Source organism: Pseudoliparis swirei, chromosome 11, assembly GCF_029220125.1.
Source record: "Pseudoliparis swirei isolate HS2019 ecotype Mariana Trench chromosome 11, NWPU_hadal_v1, whole genome shotgun sequence".
In the NCBI taxonomy this organism is placed as follows: Eukaryota; Metazoa; Chordata; class Actinopteri; order Perciformes; family Liparidae; genus Pseudoliparis; species Pseudoliparis swirei.
The window spans coordinates 17,441,998-17,466,198 of NC_079398.1; the positions used below are offsets into that span (position 1 = coordinate 17,441,998).

Consider the following 24,201-nt stretch of genomic DNA (forward strand, 5'->3'; position numbering starts at 1 on the left):
CACCTTTATTTGGAGAAAATGGATAAAGACAGTCCAGATAAATAGAACAATTAAAATACTAAGTATATATATATAGGAAATATATAAGTAAATATATAAAAATACTTATACTATATATTTATTTATGTATTTATTTGTTCTTCTATTTATCTGTACTGTCTTTTACCCATTTTCTCCCCGATAAAGATTTATTGCATATTATACTATAGTGTATATTATATAAGTGATCAAATAAAAAATGTATTCAATAAAAAAAATTACAAAATCATAAATAATGAATAAAATTGAGTTAAAAAAATATATGTTCTTCACAATGTATTTTTTCGTTTTGCTCCATAGATTGTTGAGTGCCGTGTAATAATATTCCACATTAAAAGCCTGAAAAGTATACCAATACTTTTGTATACTGTTATATCTCATACTCTTGTCTCTTCTATGTTTCTATATATATCGCTCATAAATACAGTGGATTAAAAAAACAATATTTCGTTCTGAAATAAATAATAAATAAAAATAAGATATATAAAATAGCTCAAATGTAATTGTTGTGCTTGAGTACAATAAGTTCCACAAGAGCTCAGATATTAATAATCACAGGAAAAACATCATGAGTTTTTATTGAAACATGAAATCTACAACATCAGTTTGAAGTCTTTGTTGAACACGTTTAGATATTTCTGTTTATTACTCTAAACAATGTGCCAGTTTTCATCCAGGAACAATTTCCATCCTTATAATTATTTGATCTCACACACAAAAGAATAAAAAACAAAACAATGGAGGACAACAAGACATTCAATGTTGTGTCGCGTGCCCCTAAATAAAATAAAAAGTAAATTTTAAAAACCGGACGGAGGGAATGTTTTCATAAAAAAAAATGTTAAAGCCTCGATGTCACATTTAATTATCTCGTATATATATCTATCTAATGTTCATAACTGAGAATATTACTTTTCTTTGTGCTTGATAGTCGTGTTGATGAGTAAAATATGACCAATTAATTAATTATTACTTGAAGAGCTGCAGACATATTAGTTGAAAATGATTCAGCAACTATTCTGACGACATATTTATTCATGTAATAATTTATTAAATTTACTTATTTAATTATTTTTTTTAACAATTTCGTGTCGAATAATTTCATAAAAAATATATTTTTTGACCTTTTAATTATTTGATCATTGATAATTAATTTTGTGATAATTGATTTTTTTGAAACATTTGTAATTAAAAAATATATTTTTTACAAATTCTTATTTTTTTAATGGATTTTTATCAAAATCATAATCGTCAGATCAATCATTAAAGAAAATATGAACGTCCTCAACCACCTGCTCATATTGTCACATTCTCTCAAACTAAATATAACTTAACATTAAATATGATGTAATTACTCGCTTGTGTAAGAAGGGAAAAGTTATATTAATATTGATATATACGATAAAGGTTGTGTGTTGACCTTTAAAATACAAAATAAACGCCTGACTTCACTTTATTTACCTTCACTGCTTTCACACATAAAGTTACATAACTTCTGTAATTCCTTAAAGCTTTTAAATGTACATTCACGTCCTCAGAAAAGTCGTGTTTGTTTATTAGTAAACAAAAGTGAAAACACAAGAAATATTTAAGATGAAAAACAGATGATGGATCATTTTTTATAACTCCAAGATTTCTTGTTGAGAGCTAATTTTTAAATGCTTTCAAATCTTTTCAAATAAAAAAATATATATATTTTTTTTCTTTTAGCCCAAACGGTCCATTTGATCAAATAAGTACGGAAGCAAAACAAAAGGTGAAAATAATTTTTATCTTCTAAAGCAATTTCACCTATATTATAAAATGTAGTCAAAACTGGGAAATTTTATAAATTTATAACATTTAAAGATGTTTTTTCCATCCATATTTTTGTATTTCTTTGCTTCCGTTTTGAAACTAATCATTTTAAATTAATTAATTAAATCACGTCTTCACAACACTTGTCAGTTCCTGAAGGTGTTGCCGATTTAATGTTGCGCTAAATCTGTAACATTGCCCTAAATCTCTATCATTGCCCTAAATGTCTAAGGTTGCCCTAATTGTTGCCCTAAATGTTGCCGGTTCACCGAGAAGCAGCAGGCAATGTGCCTCGTTACTTTGTGGAACAACAAGACAGCAACAAGACAACAACAAGACAACAATGTGTTAAAGAAGACTGATCAACAGTCAACAAGAAGCTTCAACACACGTCAACAAATAAGAAGCTAGAATATTAAACATTTAAAAATAAAAAAATCATTTTGATCAAATTATTGCCGAGAAGTCAAATCTCTCTTCAGCTTCTTTATTTACATAAATTCATCTTTAATCGAGTGGTTTGGTTTTAAATAAAGTTTTGGACTTCATTAAATTCTTCATTCTATTCATTAAATTATTTCCTTCATATTCATTCATTTCATTACGAAAAACGAACGATAAACGTTACGATAAACATGACGAAAAACGTCACGATAAACGTTACAATAAACGTTTTGATACACGTGACGTAAAACGTTATGAAAAACGTCACGTTAACGTCACGATAAACATCACGATAAACGTTTTATTATTTCTCCGTTCACGTGTAAACGTAAAGTCGCTTTAATTCTATTCTTTAATGTAGGCTACTACTGAATTTGAATGTATCTTAATGTGTTTTAACGTATTTTTCCGTATTTAAAAGTTTCTCAAAGTATTTTTTGAAAAAAACACATATATAAACTTATTTATTATTTTAACTCTTTCAACGTTGAAGAAGACGATTCTCAAGGCTTTTAAAAATGTATTATTCAGGAAGATATTAAGAAAAGCTCTTCAGGCAGCGTGAGGACAACAAATAATAAAAACATAATTTACAACAAAAAACAAATGTAAACATTGAACTTCATTCAGAAACAAACTAAAAACACAAGACGGATCCTTCTAGAAACAGACTCGTTGTCTCAATTAAGGTTAATTAATGCGTGTTTCCCAAATATCACTTTGCTTAATTAACAAACACACACACGCACGTACACACTTGGTGGTATGAAGCTGATTTAAGGAGCTGTTGACCCGGAAGGGGCGGGGTCTGTACAGGAAGTGACCTCTCAGGCTCCGCCCCCACCTCCTCGACCTTCAGTGCGCCAGGTCGCTGTGACTGGCGCTCAGGTCGCGACTTTTCCCCAGACGATTATTTTGTTCCTGGAGGAAAACAAATTAAAATTAAAAAGACAAAATTAAATGAGATGAAGAATATAAACTTTTGAAGAACTGAAAGATATTTTAGTAGAAAAAGTCACAAGTAAAAGTTCTGCATTCAAAAAAGTATTAACATTGAAATACAGTTTAAAAAATCATCAATAATGTATTTTTTATATATTATAAGTTATTATAATAATATATTAATAACTATAAATGCTGCTAGATCTTTATGAATTCTTCTCCCCGGGATCAATAACATTTATACTCATAATAATAATACTTTATTTATTGATCTCATTGAAGAAACAAAAGGTATAAAATAAATGGTGTAAAAAAACTACAATATTTGTTTATGAATTGTTGTGAAGTAGAACGTGGAAATATATGTGTAGTTCAAGTACCTCTATATTATTATAATATTATATAATCTTATTATTTTGTTGAGTAATTGTACTTTTCAGATACGAAACATAAAAATAAATATTAAGAACGTTCCTCCGCTGAGAATTAGTTTTTCTATTTTAAATTACAATTAATTGAGTATAAAAGAGGTTTTTAATGTTAAATTTGTTCATTATTTTCATATTTTTCTATCCGCGTAATAAACTTTAAATAAAAGCTCAAGTCTTAAATAAAGCTCAATAAACTTTAAGGGTCTTAAATAAAGCTCAATAAACTTTAATGGTCTTAAATAAAGCTCATTAACTTGACTTGTCTCTTCTTACTTGGTGGAGGTCGCCGGCGGTTTGGTGGTCGGCCACGTTGAGGACCCCCAGAGAGCTGGCCCGCTTCATGCTGCACCAGAGGGGGGGGGGGGGGTGTCAGGGGTCAGAGGGGGGGTCAGGGGTCAGAGGTCAGAGGGGTTGGAGAGTCAGCTGTGAGCGGGTTGTGTTCTCACACAAAGGTTATTACCAATATATAGTCTGTAATTATATTGTTGGTCCATTAATGAAAAAGGAAATAATCTGGAAAAGTCCTTTCTTCACTTTTACGACATTTGATGATTTACTGTTTAATACATATTTATTCATCAACTAAACAGGTCTTTAAGCATCAATAAGACTTATTAATAACTTAACTATATTAACCATTAATAACGTCACAATCTAAATAAAAGGGTACTTATTGTGCCACCAAACTTTGTATTCTTTGTGGCTTACCTGATTTAAATTTTATTGTTGTTATTAATGTTTTTATTTATTTTTTACCATAATAAATCTCTATTAGCGTCTAAAAGCGACTCAATTTGCTGGCGGTAAAGATTCTACTTGAGTCGACGGTTCTTTAACACTTAAGGTACAGAGACGTTGAAATGGACATTAAACGTCACCGATTGGTCCTGATGACGACGACGTCATCATCATTGCTCATGTTCACAATGACATTATCGAGGCTGATGGACCCGATGATGTCATCAGCCACAATGACATCAGCCACAATGTCATCTTCGTACTTAAGGTACAGAGACTTGTTTAGACACATCAGCTACGATGACGTCATCATCATGTCCATCAGCCACGATGATGTCATCAGCCACAGGGAGCGGAGAGGAAGGTGGAAACCACGAGCACACAGGTGAGCCATGCAAGTTCAAAACATTAAAAAGAACAAATTTATTCATAAATTAAAAAAATTCAACAACAACAAACCAGAAATAGCCATGCAGTTTGTTCTTCAGAGTAAAATCTCAACAAAGAAAAGAAAGAAAACAACGAAATCCAAAGAAAGTACAACTTTATTTCAAAACAAATTGAAATAAAAAGTCCAGAAGCCACAGAATGCAATAAATAAGTAGTTAAAATAATAAAAAGGCAAATGAGTTCCACAACGAGCATCTCAGGAGGATTAGTTCATACACGTCATGCGGAGGGGAGGAGTTGCATTATTATAAGTACTTTATACTAATGTTCACACTTTATTTATTCATATTATTTACAGTTTACGTGAAAAGGTTTTAATATTGTGTGTTTTGAGAATAATCCGTATTAAAACGTTCTTTGGGGAATTTTACCCCAACTGTCTTTAAAAAAAGTATAAACACTTTTAGATACTTATATTATAGCTTCTACTCTAATATTTAAATTTTAAAATACTGCAATTTTTTATATAAAAATAAATAAATGTTTTTTATGCAGTTTTTCTTATAATATTTCAAGTTTGTTCTCAAAATACTGAAATTTGCTATAAAAAAATACAAAATAATCGAAATAATAAGCAATTATTTATATTTTAGGCTTTCCCTCAAAATACTGAAATGTGCTTGTCAAAATATTTTTTAACATTCACAAATAATACTGAAATCTATTTTAACTTTTCACGTAAAATATAGTATTTCTTCCTCAAAATAATGCAACTTGTTTCTTGACATAACGCCTCATGTTGAAGGTGTTATGTCAAGCCCCTCCCCCCCCAGTGGCACACACATAAATAAGCCCCTCCCCCTCACATGCAGAACAAGGCCCAGCGGTTAAAGCTCCTCCATCATGTGCAAACAGCTCGAGAGTCACCGAGCCCTCTTTGTTTTGGTTAGGCTCCTCCTCCCCGTGCATAGAGACGGTCACCGTGGCGACCGGTGCTGGGATAGTTACCCCGGTCCCCGTGGCGACCAGGTGATAGTTACCCCGGGTTCTTGGGCTCGCTGTCCCGGCTCGAGCCCTTTAGCTTACGGACGAGCTTCTCGCTGCTGCGGCGGATCGACGCCCGAAGTTTACTGAAGGAACCGCTTCTCTTGAGGGAGCCGTCCTATGACACACACACACACACACACACACACACACACACACACACACACACACACACACACACACACACACACACACACACACACACACACACACACACACACACACACACACACACACACACACACACACACACACACACACACACACACACAGACAGAGAGAGAGTGTGGCCATCAGAGGAAGTTGATTTGTTTGACTTCTTTTTCATTTTAATCAACAGATTTCGGACTAAAACCTGCAATAAAACCTGAAAACATATATTTTTTAAATTAATTAATTACATTAAACATATTTAAAACTCTGCATCCAGAAGATAAAACTACATTTTCTTACAAATTATTCTTCCAATTTTTTTTAAATAAATGCATGTTATTCTGGACTAAATGAAAAGGTTCATTCGGTAAATAATAACAAAGATAAACATAAACACATTGAGGCGGCGATGCAGAGCAGTAGAGTTGCGCAACACTCGCTGCACCGTCATCCATTGATATGATCATTTATCTAATACATATACAAATATACATATTTGCACATCTACAAATATATAGATTTTTTTCTTTCTTTCTTTATATATATATATATATATATATATATATACACGCACAAATATAGATAAATAAATAAATAAATAATAATATATAATATATAGAATATGAATATTAAGAAGTGAAAGAGAGAAATGTTAGTCTGGTGCTCAAAGAACAGAGGAGGGGGAAGCTGTAATGAAGCAGTGCATGCTGGGAACTGAGATAGTTCACCCCAAGAATTATTGGAAAGAAATACTCAAGTAAAACGAGGAATACCAGTGTAGAAATACTCAGAGTCCTGCCTTTATATTTAGTAAAAGTATAAAAGTGTCATACTACACTTTAAAGTACGTAAAGTAAAAGTTCACTTTATGCAGAATATTACGTATATGGATTATAATTATTGACGGATTGTAAGTAAAATGTTGGAGGAAACATCTATGATAAACATGATTTATTAGTTTATAGTTAATCCACACACGCGAGCGCACACACACACGCACACACACACAAAGAGACGACAGGCTCAGGTTCCAGGTGAACAAAGAGTTTAGGTTTTATTAGAAGTTAAGAAAGACAAACGGGACAGGATTGACACGCAGAGAGAGTATTAGCAAGGAGAGGAGACAAGGAAGCAAGGAGACAAGGAGGCGAGGAGGAGGCGCCCAATGAACAGCGTGTTACAGCTAAGTCCCGCCCCCCTGACATCTATATACAGACACACAGACGTTACAGGCTGGATACATCACACGCTCCTTGAAAACCCTTTGCACATTTGACCTTCACAGACAACCTCTAGCTCCTCTTGTGACCTTTGACCTCCCGTGACCTTTGGCCTCCTCCCAGAGTTCACAAACACCCGTAACTAGAACTCTAAACCACGAGTGAGCGGCGCTTCTCGATCACGCTGACGAGCTTCAGCGTATTTACAGCGCCAAGAAGCCAGTAAGCGGCGGGCAGGTGACCTGAGGTCAGGTGATGTAGACAAGGTCAGGTGACCTGAGGTCAGGTGATGTCGACGAGGTCAGGTGACCTGAGGTCAGGTGATGTAGACGGAGATGTTTTATATTTCATCTTTTGAGTTTAATTTTTAAGCTCAAAGAAGGCAAAAAACGTAAAAAGAACGAGTTTTATATTCTGAGGTTTGAGTCATAATGGGTTCAAAGGTCGTCTGAGAGGTGAAAGTGTAACCCCGCCCCCAAATACAACCTATTCTACAGCATTAAAGTACAGTTCAAATACATTAGAGAGGAAGAAGAGCACACACACACACACGCTCACGCACAGAGAGCTTAAAAGCAACGTTATCACTGTGGTTCGACCCGGCGTGAAGAATCTCCACCAGAGAGAGAGAGAGAGAGATAAAGAGAGAGAGCGAGAAACAGACATAAAGACAGAGAGAGACATAGACATAGAGAGAGAGAGAGAGAGAAAGACATAAAGAGAGAGAGAGAGAGGGTGAGAGAGAGAGGGGGAGAGAGACATAGTGAGAGAACTGCAAAGCTGGAGGTGGAGCAGGTGGAGCAGGTGGAGCTTGGCGTCCGTCATGCAGAAGAAGTGTTTGATTGTGTTTGTTAAGAAGCTTCTGGAGTTATTACGCCTGTCGACAGACAGAGAAGAGAAGAGGAGACACACAGGAGTGAGGAGACAGGTAAAGGAGAGAGGAAAGGAAACAAGGTCATCAGACACAGTACTGCTCCAGCAGCTTCAGACGCTTTGCGAAGAAGAAATAAGAATGAAGGGATGAAGCTCCTTGAAAAAGAAGTCGAGCGTTTCCTCAATAAAGAAAATGAGAAACTTGATAAATGGACGCGGCTGAAGTCAATAACATCGATCAATAAGAAGTCTTAACAGATGGAACCACGTGTCCACCGAGGATGAAATACCACTTCAAACTAACTTTCACAATCGGACCGGAAAAATAATTTATTGAGCCTTCTGGAGACGAGTGTGGTGTAATTCACACAGACCGCCACCAGGGGGAGCCGTGATGGAGCGGTCCCGTGTCTGGAGAGACCAACATCAAGAGGAGGAGGTGAGAGACAGAGAGCAGGGAAGGAAGGTGAGAGCAGCCGGAAACAGACCTAAACAGACCTAAACAGACCTAAACAGACCTGAACAGACCTGAACAGACCTGAACAGACCTGAACAGACCTAAACAGACCTAAACAGACCTGAACAGACCTGAACAGACCTGAACAGACCTGAACAGACCTGAACAGACCTGAACAGACCTGAACAGACCTAAACAGACCTGAACAGACCTGAACAGACCTGAACAGACCTGAACAGACCTAAACAGACCTGAACAGACCTGAACAGACCTAAACAGACCTAAACAGACCTGAACAGACCTAAACAGACCTAAACAGACCTAAACAGACCTGAACAGACCTGAACAGACCTGAACAGACCTGAACAGACCTGAACAGACCTGAACAGACCTGAACAGACCTGAACAGACCTAAACAGACCTGAACAGACCTAAACAGACCTGAACAGACCTGAACAGACCTAAACAGACCTAAACAGACCTGAACAGACCTAAACAGACCTAAACAGACCTAAACAGACCTGAACAGACCTGAACAGACCTGAACAGACCTGAACAGACCTGAACAGACCTGAACAGACCTGAACAGACCTAAACAGACCTGAACAGACCTGAACAGACCTGAACAGACCTGAACAGACCTGAACAGACCTGAACAGACCTAAACAGACCTGAACAGACCTAAACAGACCTGAACAGACCTAAACAGACCTGAACAGACCTGAACAGACCTGAACAGACCTAAACAGACCATTTAGCAAACTCACTGGTTATAAACGTGTTTTACCTCGTCAGCACTGTGACATTAAAATATATTTAATGTGTAATCTTAGAGAAATGAAGACGACTCAAAAGTATCCTCCATTGAGAAGATATAAAATCTATTTTGGCTATTTTTTGCACCAGCATTTTTTTTTCTCCCTAAAATGTACCTGTAATAACATCAGAACTGATAATCATAAAGTTTTGGATTAAAGATCATCTGTCTTTCTTTGTGTTTTTAGCTTCCTAAACTTCCTCTAAACGTCAACCGGCTGCTGACACAAAGCAAAGGAAAGGAAAGTTAATACAGAGTCACACAGGTACATACAGGTACACACAGTACAGTACAGAGCCCATGTGGAGTCACAGCGGTCCTCAAGATTAAGAATAAATGAACTCCTCCTGGTCACATGACCTCTATAGAGCGTGTCAAACCCTCTGAGGAGAACACATTAAATGTAAAGACGGCAAAACAATAACAGTGTTGTTATTATTATTATATTATTAAAGTGCTTGAGGGGGAGCAAGAGGAGCAAGAGGAGGAGACTCCCATCAGCCACCTGCTGTAGTTCTGTGAGAAAAGTCCCCGGCGGCTCAGTGAGAAAGGGGCTCTGCAGCAGGGGGAGGAGTCAGTGGGGGGGAGGAGTCAGACAGCGTGACGAGGTGCGCGTGGTGTGAAGGCCGTGTTTGATTAAAGAGGAGCAGTTAGTTTGTAAAAGTGAGACAGAGACTCTAAGAGAAGTTCCTCAGAGTTACAGGAGACGACCTCACGACCTCGGGAACCACTTTTATCTGACCTCGGACTTTAGGGACGATTCAAGTTTAATTGTCGATTTCTTTGGTTCAAACGTCGTCAAAAAAATCCGCCCGAAACCGTTTAAACTATCACATCTGTCTATGTTAACAGTGCTCCAGTGTATTTATATATATATATATAGATTTATATACCTTTACTCAGTGAGAAGGCCGTGTACTGTACTCACCCCGTTCCACTCCACGCTCATACTCACTTCCTCGCCGCCGTCTGGCCCGCTCTCGTACTTCACCGTGTCAGAGGTCAAGCTCTCACGGGACTCACTGAGGACCTCCACCACGCGCTGCTTATGGACGGAGTCCAGGCCCTACACACACACACACACACACACACACACAGAGACACACACACACGCACACAGAGACACACACACAGACGCACACACACACATCTTAATTCATAATGAAAGCTGCGTGCCTCCGCCCCTTCTCATCTCCACAGGAAAACCCTTTAGCTCTCATCGGCGTGTCAAAGAGCCGAGACCCGCCCTCTCCATCCTGATTGGACGTTACATTGATCCCCTCCGCCTCTCAGTGGCGACGGGTCATGTGACCCAGGGTCCTCACCTGCTTCCTGGAGCGCATGGCGGCCTCCTCCAGAGTTTCGGCCGCCTCGAACTTGCCCTGCCGCTTGTAGAGGGCGCCGAGGTTCTTAAGGGTGGTGGTCACCGTGGGGCTGAAGAGGAGGAGGAACATCTCAGGAGGAGAACCACTCAGGAGGAGGAGGAGGAAGAGGAGGGGGAGGGGGAACATCTCAGGAGGAGAACCACTCAGGAGGAGGAGGAGGAGGAGGAAGAGGAGGGGGAGGGGGAGGAGGATCTCAGGAAGAGAACCATAAAGGAGAAGGAGGAGGAACATCTCAGGAGGAGAACCACTCAGGAGGAGGAGGAGAACTTCCTCTTCTTTAGAGATGTCAGTATTTCAGATCCAGAGTGTTCAGAGGTCAGAAGATGACCTGAGGGCCCTGAACGCATCGCACCCACCTGTCCACTTTGCAGGCCTTGTACCAGCCTCCATATTCACCGAAGGAGGAGCCTTCCTTCTGCTTCCCCTGAGACACACACACACACACACAGGTCAGAGAGCCTGGAGGCCTCCAGGAGGAGTTGGGTGCAGAGCTCCTCCTCCTCTAGATGTTGCTCACCTTGCTCTGCTCCTCTCGCTCTTCAGCGTGCATCCAGATGGGCTTGTTCTCATCTGGAGAGGAAGAGGAGCAGATGATGAACATCCAGACAGAAGGAGAACAACAACAACAAGAAGAGTGTGAGTATATGTGTTTGTGTGAGTGAGTGAGTGAGTGAGTGAGTGTGTGTGTGTGTGTGTTTACCATCCACAGAGCCAAACTCTCTCTCATGAGCTCTGGTCAGTATTTCTTTGTAGAGCGTCTCCGCCTGCTTGAACTTCCCCTGCTTTAGGTAGCAGGAGGCCTGAGGAGAGAAAAAAGGAGGTCATCAGAGGTTGTCAGAGGTCATCGGAGGTCACCAGAGGTGGTCAGAGGTCATCAGAAGTCATCGGAGGTTATCAGAGGTCATCGCAAGGTGAGAACATGTTTTAACATGAGCATTTCTATCTAAATACACTAAGAGCATCAGGATCTGGTTCTCAGGGGTCTCTCTTAGTACCCAGACCCAGGATCTGGTTCTCAGGGGTCTCCCTCAGGACCCTCACCAGGTTGTTCTTGGTCTTGGCCACGTTGGGGTCATCGGGGCCCAGTTTGCTCTGGTAGATCTCCAGGGCCCTCATGTAGTAGTACTCCACCTCCTCGTACTTGCCCTGGTTCTGACACAGCAGGGCCAGGTTGTTCAGCTGCTTGGCCACGTCGGGGTGCTCCTTACCCAGCACCTGGGGGGGACAACAGTCATTTTACACCACATGACCTCTAGGGGGACAACAGTCATTACATCACATGACCTCTAGGGGGACAACAGTCATTTTACACTACATGACCTCTAGGGGGACAACAGTCATTACACTACATGACCTCTAGGGGGACAACAGTCATTACACTACATGACCTCTAGGGGGACAACAGTCATTACACTACATGACCTCTAGGGGGACAACAGTCATTACACTACATGACCTCTAGGGGGACAACAGTCATTACACTACATGACCTCTAGGGGGACAACAGTCATTACATCACATGACCTCTAGGGGGACAACAGTCATTACACTACAAGACCTCTAGGGGGACAACAGTCATTACACTACATGACCTCTAGGGGGACAACAGTCATTACACTACATGACCTCTAGGGGGACAACAGTCATTACATCACATGACCTCTAGGGGGACAACAGTCATTACACTACATGACCTCTAGGGGGACAACAGTCATTACACTACATGACCTCTAGGGGGACAACAGTCATTACACTACATGACCTCTAGGGGGACAACAGTCATTACACTACATGACCTCTAGGGGGACAACAGTCATTACACTACATGACCTCTAGGGGGACAACAGTCATTACATCACATGACCTCTAGGGGGACAACAGTCATTACACTACATGACCTCTAGGGGGACAACAGTCATTACACTACATGACCTCTAGGGGGACAACAGTCATTACACTACATGACCTCTAGGGGGACAACAGTCATTACATCACATGACCTCTAGGGGGACAACAGTCATTACACTACATGACCTCTAGGGGGACAACAGTCATTACACTACATGACCTCTAGGGGGACAACAGTCATTACACTACATGACCTCTAGGGGGACAACAGTCATTACACTACATGACCTCTAGGGGGACAACAGTCATTACATCACATGACCTCTAGGGGGACAACAGTCATTACATCACATGACCTCTAGGGGGACAACAGTCATTACATCACATGACCTCTAGGGGGACAAGTCATTACATTGCATGACCTCTAGGGGGACAACCAGCTCAGAGTTCAGGCATAGAGGTGAAGATGTGTGGAGCTGCTTCTGAATGACCACCTTTAACCTTTGACCTTTGACCTACCTTTTCTCTGATCTCCAGCGCTCTCTTGCACAGAGGCTCCGCCTCCTTGTACTTCCCCCTCTTCCCGTACAGGACAGCCAGGTTGTTGAGGGTGGCGGCGACCTGACGGACACACACACACAAATTGATGGTCATTTAATTTAAGTTCATTTAATTTAAGTTCATTTAATTTAAGTTCAGCTTCAGACGCCACGGCAGCCGTTGATCTGGTGAATCAATGAGGAGGAAACAGGAAGTGATCACGGTGGCTGTGATTTGCCGCCGATTACATGTATGAGACGATTCTCGTGCACTCGGGGTGAGAGAGACGAGCGAGGTGCCTGGAGCTCTGACCTCTGACCTCTGATTCACACGGGAGGACAGGGAGGAGGTGATTGGAGGAGGTGGAGCTCATTCAGGGTGTAGCAGTGATGGTTAGAACAGGAAGAGAAGGGGAGGTCAATAAAGGACACACTTTTTTAAACATTCCTTAACTTTGTACCTTACCTTCACAAGAACATTATACTGAGAGATGAAGATAATCTTATAGGAATATCCAAAATGGCCGACATATATATTATATTTTAAAGGGGGTAAAAAAAAGCAAAAAGAAGAGATTGAGAGATTTAGAAGATGTGTAGAACATTGGAGGAGGAATCAGTGTCAGATAACACTATCATTGTATGATTCTAAATCACTTCCTTATAGAAAGAACAATCAGAGCCTGATGAGAGGAGGAGGAGGGGGGGGTATCGGGGGGGCGGGGCTAACCTCAGCTTCACAAGCTGGAGCGTCATGGTGGTCCAGACAGCTGAGGCCTAACGAGGCAGGAGAAATGTGATGAAGATGAGTGAGGACAATGCTTTACCTGGAGGACAATGCTTCACCTGGAGGACAACGCTTCACCTGGAGGACAACGCTTCACCTGATGGACAACGCTTCACCTGATGGACAACGCTTCACCTGGTGGACAACGCTTCACCTGGAGGACAACGCCACCTGGAGGCCTACGCTTCACCTGATGGACAACGCTTCACCTGGAGGACAACGCTTCACCTGATGGACAACGCTTCACCTGGAGGACAACGCTTCACCTGGTGGACAACGCTTCACCTGGAGGACAACGCTTCACCTGATGGACAACGCTTCACCTGGTGGACAACGCTTCACCTGATGGACAACGCTTCACCTGGAGGACAACGCTTCACCTGGAGGACAACGCTTCACCTGATGGACAACGCTTCACCTGGAGGACAACGCTTCACCTGGAGGACAACGCTTCACCTGATGGACAACGCTTCACCTGATGGACAACGCTTCACCTGGAGGACAACGCTTCACCTGGAGGACAACGCTTCACCTGATGGACAACGCTTCACCTGGTGGACAACGCTTCACCTGGAGGACAACGCTTCACCTGGAGGACAACGCTTCACCTGATGGACAACGCTTCACCTGATGGACAACGCTTCACCTGATGGACAACGCTTCACCTGATGGACAACGCTTCACCTGGAGGACAACGCTTCACCTGGAGGACAACGCTTCACCTGGAGGACAACGCTTCACCTGATGGACAACGCTTCACCTGATGGACAACGCTTCACCTGGAGGACAACGCTTCACCTGGAGGACAACGCTTCACCTGGAGGACAACGCTTCACCTGGAGGACAACGCTTCACCTGATGGACAACGCTTCACCTGGAGGACAACGCTTCACCTGGAGGACAACGCTTCACCTGGAGGACAACGCTTCACCTGATGGACAACGCTTCACCTGATGGACAACGCTTCACCTGGAGGACAACGCTTCACCTGGAGGACAACGCTTCACCTGGAGGACAACGCTTCACCTGGAGGACAACGCTTCACCTGGATGACAACGCTTCACCTGGAGGACAACGCTTCACCTGGAGGACAACGCTTCACCTGGAGGACAACGCTTCACCTGGAGGACAACGCTTCACCTGGTGGACAACGCTTCACCTGATGGACACCGCTTCACCTGGAGGACAACGCTTCACCTGATGGACAACGCTTCACCTGGAGGACAACGCTTCACCTGATGGACAACGCTTCACCTGGTGGACAACGCTTCACCTGGAGGACAACGCTTCACCTGGAGGACAACGCTTCACCTGGAGGACAACGCTTCACCTGATGGACAACGCTTCACCTGGAGGACAACGCTTCACCTGGAGGACAACGCTTCACCTGATGGACAACGCTTCACCTGGAGGACAACGCTTCACCTGATGGACAACGCTTCACCTGGAGGACAACGCTTCACCTGGTGGACAACGCTTCACCTGGAGGACAACGCTTCACCTGGAGGACAACGCTTCACCTGGAGGACAACGCTTCACCTGATGGACAACGCTTCACCTGGAGGACAACGCTTCACCTGGAGGACAACGCTTCACCTGATGGACAACGCTTCACCTGGAGGACAACGCTTCACCTGGAGGACAACGCTTCACCTGGAGGACAACGCTTCACCTGATGGACAACGCTTCACCTGATGGACAACGCTTCACCTGGAGGACAACGCTTCACCTGATGGACAACGCTTCACCTGGAGGACAACGCTTCACCTGATGGACAACGCTTCACCTGATGGACAACGCTTCACCTGATGGACAACGCTTCACCTGATGGACAACGCTTCACCTGGAGGACAACACTTCACCTGATGGACAACGCTTCACCTGATGGACAACGCTTCACCTGATGGACAACGCTTCACCTGATGGACAACGCTTCACCTGGAGGACAACGCTTCACCTGGAGGACAACGCTTCACCTGGAGGACAACGCTTCACCTGATGGACAACGCTTCACCTGGAGGACAACGCTTCACCTGGAGGACAACGCTTCACCTGGAGGACAACGCTTCACCTGGAGGACAACGCTTCACCTGATGGACAACGCTTCACCTGGAGGACAACGCTTCACCTGATGGACAACGCTTCACCTGGAGGACAACGCTTCACCTGGAGGACAACGCTTCACCTGATGGACAACGCTTCACCTGATGGACAACGCTTCACCTGATGGACAACGCTTCACCTGATGGACAACGCTTCACCTGATGGACAACGCTTCACCTGGAGGACAACGCTTCACCTGGAGGACAACGCTTCACCTGATGGACAACGCTTCACCTGGAGGACAACGCTTCACCTGGAGGACAACGCTTCACCTGGAGGACAACGCTTCACCTGGAGGACAACGCTTCACCTGATGGACAACGCTTCACCTGGAGGACAACGCTTCACCTGATGGACAACGCTTCACCTGATGGACAACGCTTCACCTGGAGGACAACGCTTCACCTGGAGGACAACGCTTCACCTGATGGACAACGCTTCACCTGATGGACAACGCTTCACCTGATGGACAACGCTTCACCTGGAGGACAACGCTTCACCTGGAGGACAACGCTTCACCTGATGGACAACGCTTCACCTGATGGACAACGCTTCACCTGGAGGACAACGCTTCACCTGGAGGACAACGCTTCACCTGGAGGACAACGCTTCACCTGGAGGACAACGCTTCACCTGATGGACAACGCTTCACCTGATGGACAACGCTTCACCTGATGGACAACGCTTCACCTGATGGACAACGCTTCACCTGATGGACAACGCTTCACCTGGTGGACAACGCTTCACCTGATGGACAACGCTTCACCTGATGGACAACGCTTCACCTGATGGACAACGCTTCACCTGGTGGACAACGCTTCACCTGATGGACAACGCTTCACCTGATGGACAACGCTTCACCTGGAGGACAACGCTTCACCTGGAGGACAACGCTTCACCTGGAGGACAACGCTTCACCTGGAGGACAACGCTTCACCTTTAGAAGTGCTGGGAGGCGGAGTCTGTCCCCTCTGATAGAGGAAGGCGTTGTGCTAAGTTAAGCTACGCTATGCTAACCACCCAATATCTGCAGCTTCAGGGTCAAGATGCTAAAATAAGATTTGTATGTTCCCTCACCTGGCTGCAGGACCTCCTGCTCTCCAGTGAGGGAACAGATCCTCTCCATGGTCCAGAACCACTCCTAACAGGTGGTCCTGGTCCAGTGTGTTAGCGTGAGGTACCAGACCTCCATGTCCCTGAAGCTAACAGGTGACTCACAGCTGGATGGTCCCGGCCCAGCGTCTTCTCCCTGATGGCCAGAGCGTCGTTCAGCAGGTTGGCCGCCTCCTTGTATTTGTTCTGGTCCCTGAAACAGACACGAGGAGGTTCAGAGGAAACAGACATGAGGAGGTTCAGAGGAAACAGACACGAGGAGGTTCAGAGGAAACAGACACGAGGTTCAGAGGAAAAAGACACGAGGAGGTTCAGAGGAAACAGACACGAGGAGGTTCAGAGGAAACAGACACGAGGAGGTTCAGAGGAAACAGACATGAGGAGGTTCAGAGGAAACAGACACGAGGAGGTTCAGAGGAAACAGACACGAGGAGGTTCAGAGGAAACAGACACGAGGAGGTTCAGAGGAAACAGACACGAGGAGGTTCAGAGGAAACAGACACGAGGAGGTTCAGAGGAAACAGACACGAGGAGGTTCAGAGGAAACAGACACGAGGAGGTTCAGAGGAAACAGACACGAGGAGGTTCAGAGGAAACAGACACGAGGAGGTTCAGAGGAAACAGACACGAGGAGGTTCAGAGGAAACAGACACGAGGAGGTTCAGAGGAAACAGACACGAGGAGGTTCAGAGGAAACAGACACGAGGAGGTTCAGAGGAAACAGACATGAGGAGGTTCAGAGGAAACAGACACGAAGAGGTTCAGAGGAAACAGACACGAGGAGGTTCAGAGGAAACAGACATGAGGAGGTTCAGAGGAAACAGACATGAGGAGGTTCAGAGGAAACAGACACGAGGAGGTTCAGAGGAAACAGACATGAGGAGGTTCAGAGGAAACAGACACGAAGAGGTTCAGAGGAAACAGACACGAGGAGGTTCAGAGGAAACAGACATGAGGAGGTTCAGAGGAAACAGACACGTAGAGGTTCAGAGGAAACAGACACGAGGAGGTTCAGAGGAAACAGACATGAGGAGGTTCAGAGGAAACAGACATGAGGAGGTTCAGAGGAAACAGACATGAGGAGGTTCAGAGGAAACAGACACGAGGAGGTTCAGAGGAAACAGACACGAGGAGGTTCAGAGGAAACAGACACGAGGAGGTTCAGAGGAAACAGACATGAGGAGGTTCAGAGGAAACAGACACGAGGAGGTTCAGAGGAAACAGACACGAGGAGGTTCAGAGGAAACAGACACGAGGAGGTTCAGAGGAAACAGACATGAGGAGGTTCAGAGGAAACAGACATGAGGAGGTTCAGAGGAAACAGACATGAGGAGGTTCAGAGGAAACAGACACGAGGAGGTTCAGAGGAAACAGACACGAGGAGGTTCAGAGGAAACAGACATGAGGAGGTTCAGAGGAAACAGACACGAGGAGGTTCAGAGGAAACAGACATGAGGAGGTTCAGAGGAAACAGACACGAGGAGGTTCAGATGTTCAGAGGTTCTTCTTCTTCCTCATTATTCTTCTTCTTCTTGTCTCCTCGTTAGCTTCTTCTTCTTCTTCTGTCTCCTCATTGGCTTATTCTTCTTTTTCTGTCTCCTCATTGGCTTATTCTTCTTTTTCTGTATCCTCATTGGGTTCTTCTTCTGTCTCCTTATTGGCTACTTCTACTTTTTCTGTCTCCTCATTGGCTTCTTCTTCTTTTTCTGACTCCTCATTGGCTTCTTCTTCTTTTTCTGTCTCCTCATTGGGTTCTTCTTCTTCTTCTGTCTCCTTATTGGCTACTTCTACTTCTGTCTTCTCATTGGCTTCTTGTTCTTCTTCTGTCTCCTCATTGGCTACTTCTTCTTCTTTAGTCTCCTTATTGGCTACTTCTTCTTCTTTAGTCTCCTTATTGGCTACTTCTTCTACTTTAGTCTCCTTATTGGCTACTTCTTTTTCTGTCTTCTCATTGTCTTCTTCTTCTTCATCTCCTCATTGGCTGCTTCTTCTTCTTCTTCTTCTTCTTCTGTCTCCTCATTGGCTTCTTCTTTGTCTCCTCATTGGCTGCTTCTTCTTCTTCTCAAATTGACGGAGAAAGAAAGATCTCGTCTCGATGCCTCTTCTCCTTATGGTCTTGATTTGGGTTGACCTGACCCTGTTACCTGTAACATATGAAGGTAAACACATGACTGATCTGGGTCCAGGAGGACCCCCATAGGCCCTCACCTGTACACCAAGGCCAGGATGTTGAGCATGGTGGCCACGTCGGGGTGGTCGTGCCCCGAGGTCTTCTCCAGGTCCTCCAGGGCCTGCTTGCAGAGCGGCACCGCCACCTCGTAGCGGCCCTGGGACGCGTACTGGATCACCAGGTTGTGGAGGGTCCTCAGGCGGGCCGGGATCTCATAGCCCCCTTGCTGGGCCGCCGCCGCCGCTGCACTGCCGGGGGTCGGCTGGACTGGAGGAGAGAGGACGGTTAGAGACACTCACACTCACACCTCTCTCACACTCACTTATACTCTCACTCTCACTCACACAGACACACAGACACACACACACACACACTTACTGCCTGGCGGTTGGTCGTCCTGGTCATCTGGGAAGAGGTCATCTAGAGTCTCTTTCCTGGAATCAGAGTCCTTCTCCCCCTGAAAGGGAGGAGGGGAAGGAAGGAAGGAAGGAAGTCGATGTTTACTAAGTTGAAAGTGAAGACAGAGGTTGACTGTGACTGAATTAAATCAAGATCCTGGGCCCCCCAAGGAGACCCTGACTCACCGATGGGGACAGGTCCTCGTCGTACTTCTTGAGCTGGTTCATGAACTCCAGGTGCTTCTTCTCCTCCTCCAGCTGGGCCACGCTCTGCTCGCTCTTCTGCAGCTTTTGCTGCGTGCCGGCCAGCTCGTCCCTCAGCCACTGGTTCTCCTGGCACAGCCGGCGCACCTGGGCCCGCAGCTTCTGCTTCTCCGACTCCACGGAGCTCAGATGGCTGGACAGCGCCATCATCACCTGGGCAAAGAGGAGGAGGAGGGGGGGGGTGTCAACAATAAAGAGAGGAGGGGCTAAAGCATCACCAGTGGCTAACAGTGTTCACTAACTGAGCTACGGCTCAACCGATTCTCAAACTTTCTCTGAAAGAAAATCTGCATTTTATTTTTGTATAACATTTTATTTATTTATTTTAAATATACGAAGACTGCGTTTTAATTTTTTTACAAAACAATTTTTTAATATAGAAAGACTGCATTTTTTAAAATAACATTTCTATCATTTCTAACATATATATATGAAAGACTACATTTTTTAAAATAAATATATATATATATATATATTTTATATAGAAAGACTGCATTTTATTTTTGTATTCTAATTGTATTTATTTTTTAATATAGAAAGATTTATTTTTTAATAACATTTTCTACCCTTTGGACCTCAGAAGCAGCCTGAGGTCTCAGTTCTGGTTCTGGTCCACAGTACCTGAGCCTCGCTGAGTCCCAGCTCCAGCATCTCCATGGACCTGCGGATCATGAGGGACTTCTCCTCCATCAGCACCTCCTCCTCATGCTCCTGCTTCAGGCAGCGCAGAGAGCCCAGCAGCCCATCCAGGATGGAGTGGTGCTCCTGCTTCAGGGCCTCCAGGCCCTGGATCACCTGCTTGGTCCTGGAGATGATCTCATCCTGGGACAGCTTCTCCCCGAGGTCCTGCTCCTCCTTCATACACACCATGGTGGACATGTCCTCACGCATCCTGAAGGTCAGAGGTCACAGTCAGCAGGACAGAGGCTCACATCACATGGAACACAACATGGTTATTCAGGATTCATGTCTCCAGCTGCAGAGACCTCCAGGAAACAAGACCCTCATGGAGCCCCATGGATGACATCACTATGAGCCGTAATGAGACACAGACGCTTCAGGGGTTTCCTCCTGACCTTTCCTGCTCCGATGGCCACACACAGCCTTTCTAATCAATACTTCAACTGAAGACCTGAACCAGGCGGTCCAAGTGGTTCAGGTTGGTTCCCCCTGCAGCTCCTCTAGAGGGGCCCTTGAGGAGGAACTCTGTGTTGCATTCAAGCACCCTTCAGGAAACACGACGCCGTCACTGAGGATGCTTCATGAAACAGAGCCACAAAGATATGAGATATGAGGAGATATGAGATATGAGGAGATTTTGAGATATGAGAGCTCTGAAGTGCAGAGCTTCACTACAGCATTGGTGATAACGTGTTATGACATAATAAAGTTTCTCTCTCTCTCATATATATATATATTAGTGCTGTGAAAAATAACGCGTTAACTCAGTTAATTCAATTACAGGTTTAACTAGTTATTTTTTTACCGCATTTAACGCATGCGCAGAATGAGCTTCCAATCCGTCTGTTGTTGGTCGTCGGGACGAAAAAAAAGTCACTTGCAAAATGAGCTTCCAATACACCACTTCAATCTGAACTCTGTCCGCTCTCATGCAGACGGTCTGTTCATCGGTAATGATCCTTCCGCAGGTTCACCTCCGGAAACCTTGTTACGACTTCTACTTCCTGTAGATCAGGGTCTCAACACGTCGATCGCGACCTGCCAGTCGATCGCGGCGTAGTTTGGGTAGATCGCATGACATTAAAAGATTGGCCCGCCCCTGACATGTTCTCTATAGCACGTCTTTGTTCTTTTATTAAACTAAACGTCTGTTGTTGATCGTATCTCCACAGCAGCATGTCATTTCTGTCTCTTCGCGTTGCGTTAACACTTATCGATCTCCGTCTCGCGCGCCACAGAGCTCCGTGCGCGCGCATCGGGACCGAGCAAAAACAAAGTCACTTGTCAATCTGTCCACCTTTAGATTGTATCATAGTGGAGTTAATGGTTGACAAACAAGAGAGAAATGCTCTGTTTAACCCTCCTGTTACCTTTACATTTACTGACATATTTTACCCTCGGGGTCAATTTGACCCCAGCAATTAAAACCTCCAGAAAATTATTAGAATTAATATTGCTTCCCAAGTTTAAGTGTGAGGTACTTTATGTTTGTTTGTTGACTACCTAAATAGCCCTTTGAATAAATAAAAAAGTTGATATTTCTTATATGTTTGACACAGTGAAAAACAGCCTGGGGTCAAATTGACCCCAAAGAACACCGACATTAAACATTGAATGGGGTCAAATTGACCCGAAAGGTAACAGGAGGGTTAAACATTCTGTTTAGGATGAAGATGTATTAATGTTCCATATGGAAGACAACTGCTAAATAACTGCTGAGTTGCAGCACCATTGTATAGAAGAATGTATAAATGTATATATCCGTCTTTTGTCATAAATCTCTATGTTCTCACAAAATATACCGAGAATATCGGTAATATGTGATTAATCATGATTAATCCACAAAAACCTGTGATTAATCCGATTAAAATTTGTAATCGTTTCACAGCCCTAATATATATATATGACCCTGAGCTTCCTCATGAATCTCTTCAGCTCTCCTGAAGGAGAAACTGAGTAATGACAGAAACTCTGAAGTTGTGTTTTACAAACGAGTCGAGCTGAAGAAGAGAAGCTTCTGGAACCAGATGAAGAGCGACGGCAGACCTCCAGTCCAATGGAGGGAACTATATAAAGATATATATCTGAAGAGCACAGCGAACGAGGCCGGAGGAGGAGGGGCTACGCTCCATGTGACTCACCAGCCTGCAGTCGAATGTGTCAATAAAATGTCACACAAAAAGTGAAAACGTGCAATTTAATAAGTCTTTAAGCTTAAAGCGAAGAATTCAGAGTGCCATTCTGATAAATGACCAATAAGTGAGCTTGATATTGATCAGCTGAGATCCAATAAGTAATAACAAATTAAAGCAAAGAAATGTCTTTATGAACTTTAAACAAGGAAGTTGAAGGAATCCTCACAGAACACATCTGCTTATGTTTTACATTGTAATTCAAAACAAATGAGAAAATAAATCAGTTGTTGTTCAAATATTGAATTAATAAATACTTCTGTGGAAGTACCACGTGTACAAGTACATGAAGTATGCAGTGTTTCAGGTTTGAGCTGCTTCAACTGCAGAGAAGCTCCTGCAGCACGACCCAGTCATAAATATACACACACGTACACACACACACACTGAGCCAACACAAAGCGGCCCCGGGGAGCAGGGGGTGTCCGTCTGGAGCCCTGCAGGTTGCCATGACTGCTCCGTTGGGTGGATTACACCTTAAAAACCGCTGTGTGTGCGTGTGCGCGTCTGTCTGTGTGCGTGTGCGTGCGTGCGTGCGCATGTGATTACTGCCCTGCAGTGTGGACTCAGTCCGACACCTCAAACATCCGGAGACACCTCTGGGTGCTCCCCAGCTGTGTGACACCCTCCCTCACACACTACAGTTCGCGCTCTGCATATCAATGAGAGGGTGACAACATCCTACCCGTCACGTGACACAACACCCCCCCCCCTCATGCTGCAGTTCCTGCCGCTTCGCGGCCCCAGCGGTCTCACCAACAGACGGATTAACCTGAAGAACCAGTTCCTCTGACACAGAGTCAGCGTCTAATTCCTGCAGTTAACGTAAACACCCGCATAGAGAGGCTCCATCTTTAAAACCCCGGAGCACAGGAACCACATGAAGGCTCATTCAACCGCTTACTGAGCTACGGATAGAATGGTCCAGCCAATAGACGGAGCCGTTCCTACCGTTCTCCAGGACATCCGTCGCCAACGCAGCTTTTAACTGTTTGGGTCACGTGCTCCTTTTTAATGTAGGCCGATACGTGTAGAAAATAAACAAAACAACAAATCAAAACATATCTATATATGCGTTACAAAACCCACTAAACGGCGTCCGGTGTTAAATTTGACCAGCCCGCTCCATAGCCGGCACCCTAAACTGTCAAACCGCTCCTAGCTTTAGTCGGAGCCATTGAAGAAGAGCCCGTTCTCGTTGGGGTCCGCTGGACGACCGACTGACTGCGGCGGCGCGCGAAAATGGCGTTACCCGGCTGGGCGCGCGCGTGAGCTCGCGCGCTCCCTCGGTAGTGATGTCACTGCTGCCCGGGTTAAAGGGGAAGCCGCCAGATTTATTTTGATTGCAACACAACAGTGACGTAGGAGCATATTTA

The 24,201-nt window shown here is 44.2% G+C and overlaps 1 protein-coding gene across 5 annotated transcripts; it reads right to left on the reverse strand.

Moving 5' to 3' along the window:
- Positions 1–600: 600 nt before the first annotated feature.
- On the reverse strand, positions 601–24,062 carry klc1a (kinesin light chain 1a). 5 transcript variants are annotated; one of them, XM_056425970.1, is made up of 16 exons: positions 23,777–24,061; positions 20,574–20,844; positions 19,875–20,105; positions 19,669–19,747; positions 19,329–19,557; positions 17,226–17,313; positions 13,098–13,199; positions 11,772–11,945; positions 11,431–11,530; positions 11,248–11,300; positions 11,087–11,154; positions 10,671–10,779; positions 10,301–10,411; positions 5,822–5,943; positions 3,927–3,996; positions 601–3,201 (listed from the first exon to the last, which is right to left on the reverse strand). In XM_056425970.1, exons 2-16 carry the CDS (start codon positions 20,841–20,843, stop codon positions 3,136–3,138), a joined length of 1,872 nt encoding a protein of 623 aa, XP_056281945.1. In that variant the 5' UTR covers position 20,844; positions 23,777–24,061; the 3' UTR covers positions 601–3,135. The 5 variants fall into 5 exon arrangements, with proteins under 5 accessions (XP_056281945.1, XP_056281944.1, XP_056281946.1 ...); XM_056425969.1 differs by having other exon boundaries at positions 10,274–10,411; XM_056425971.1 differs by lacking the exons at positions 601–3,201; positions 3,927–3,996; positions 5,822–5,943 and adding an exon at positions 7,007–8,075 and having other exon boundaries at positions 10,274–10,411.
- Positions 24,063–24,201: the final 139 nt, after the last annotated feature.

What these genes read in the sequence shown, in the direction of transcription:
- klc1a (XM_056425969.1), bottom strand. Translation starts at nt 20,843, where the DNA reads ATGCGTGAGGACATGTCCACCATGGTGTGTATGAAGGAGGAGCAGGAC. An exon ending in CCAAGACCAAGAACAACCTG is followed by an intron (nt 11,531 to 11,771) that starts GTGAGGGTCCTG and finishes TTCTCTCCTCAG; the next exon opens with GCCTCCTGCTACCTAAAGCA. An exon ending in AGCGAGAGGAGCAGAGCAAG is followed by an intron (nt 11,155 to 11,247) that starts GTGAGCAACATC and finishes TGTGTGTCTCAG; the next exon opens with GGGAAGCAGAAGGAAGGCTC.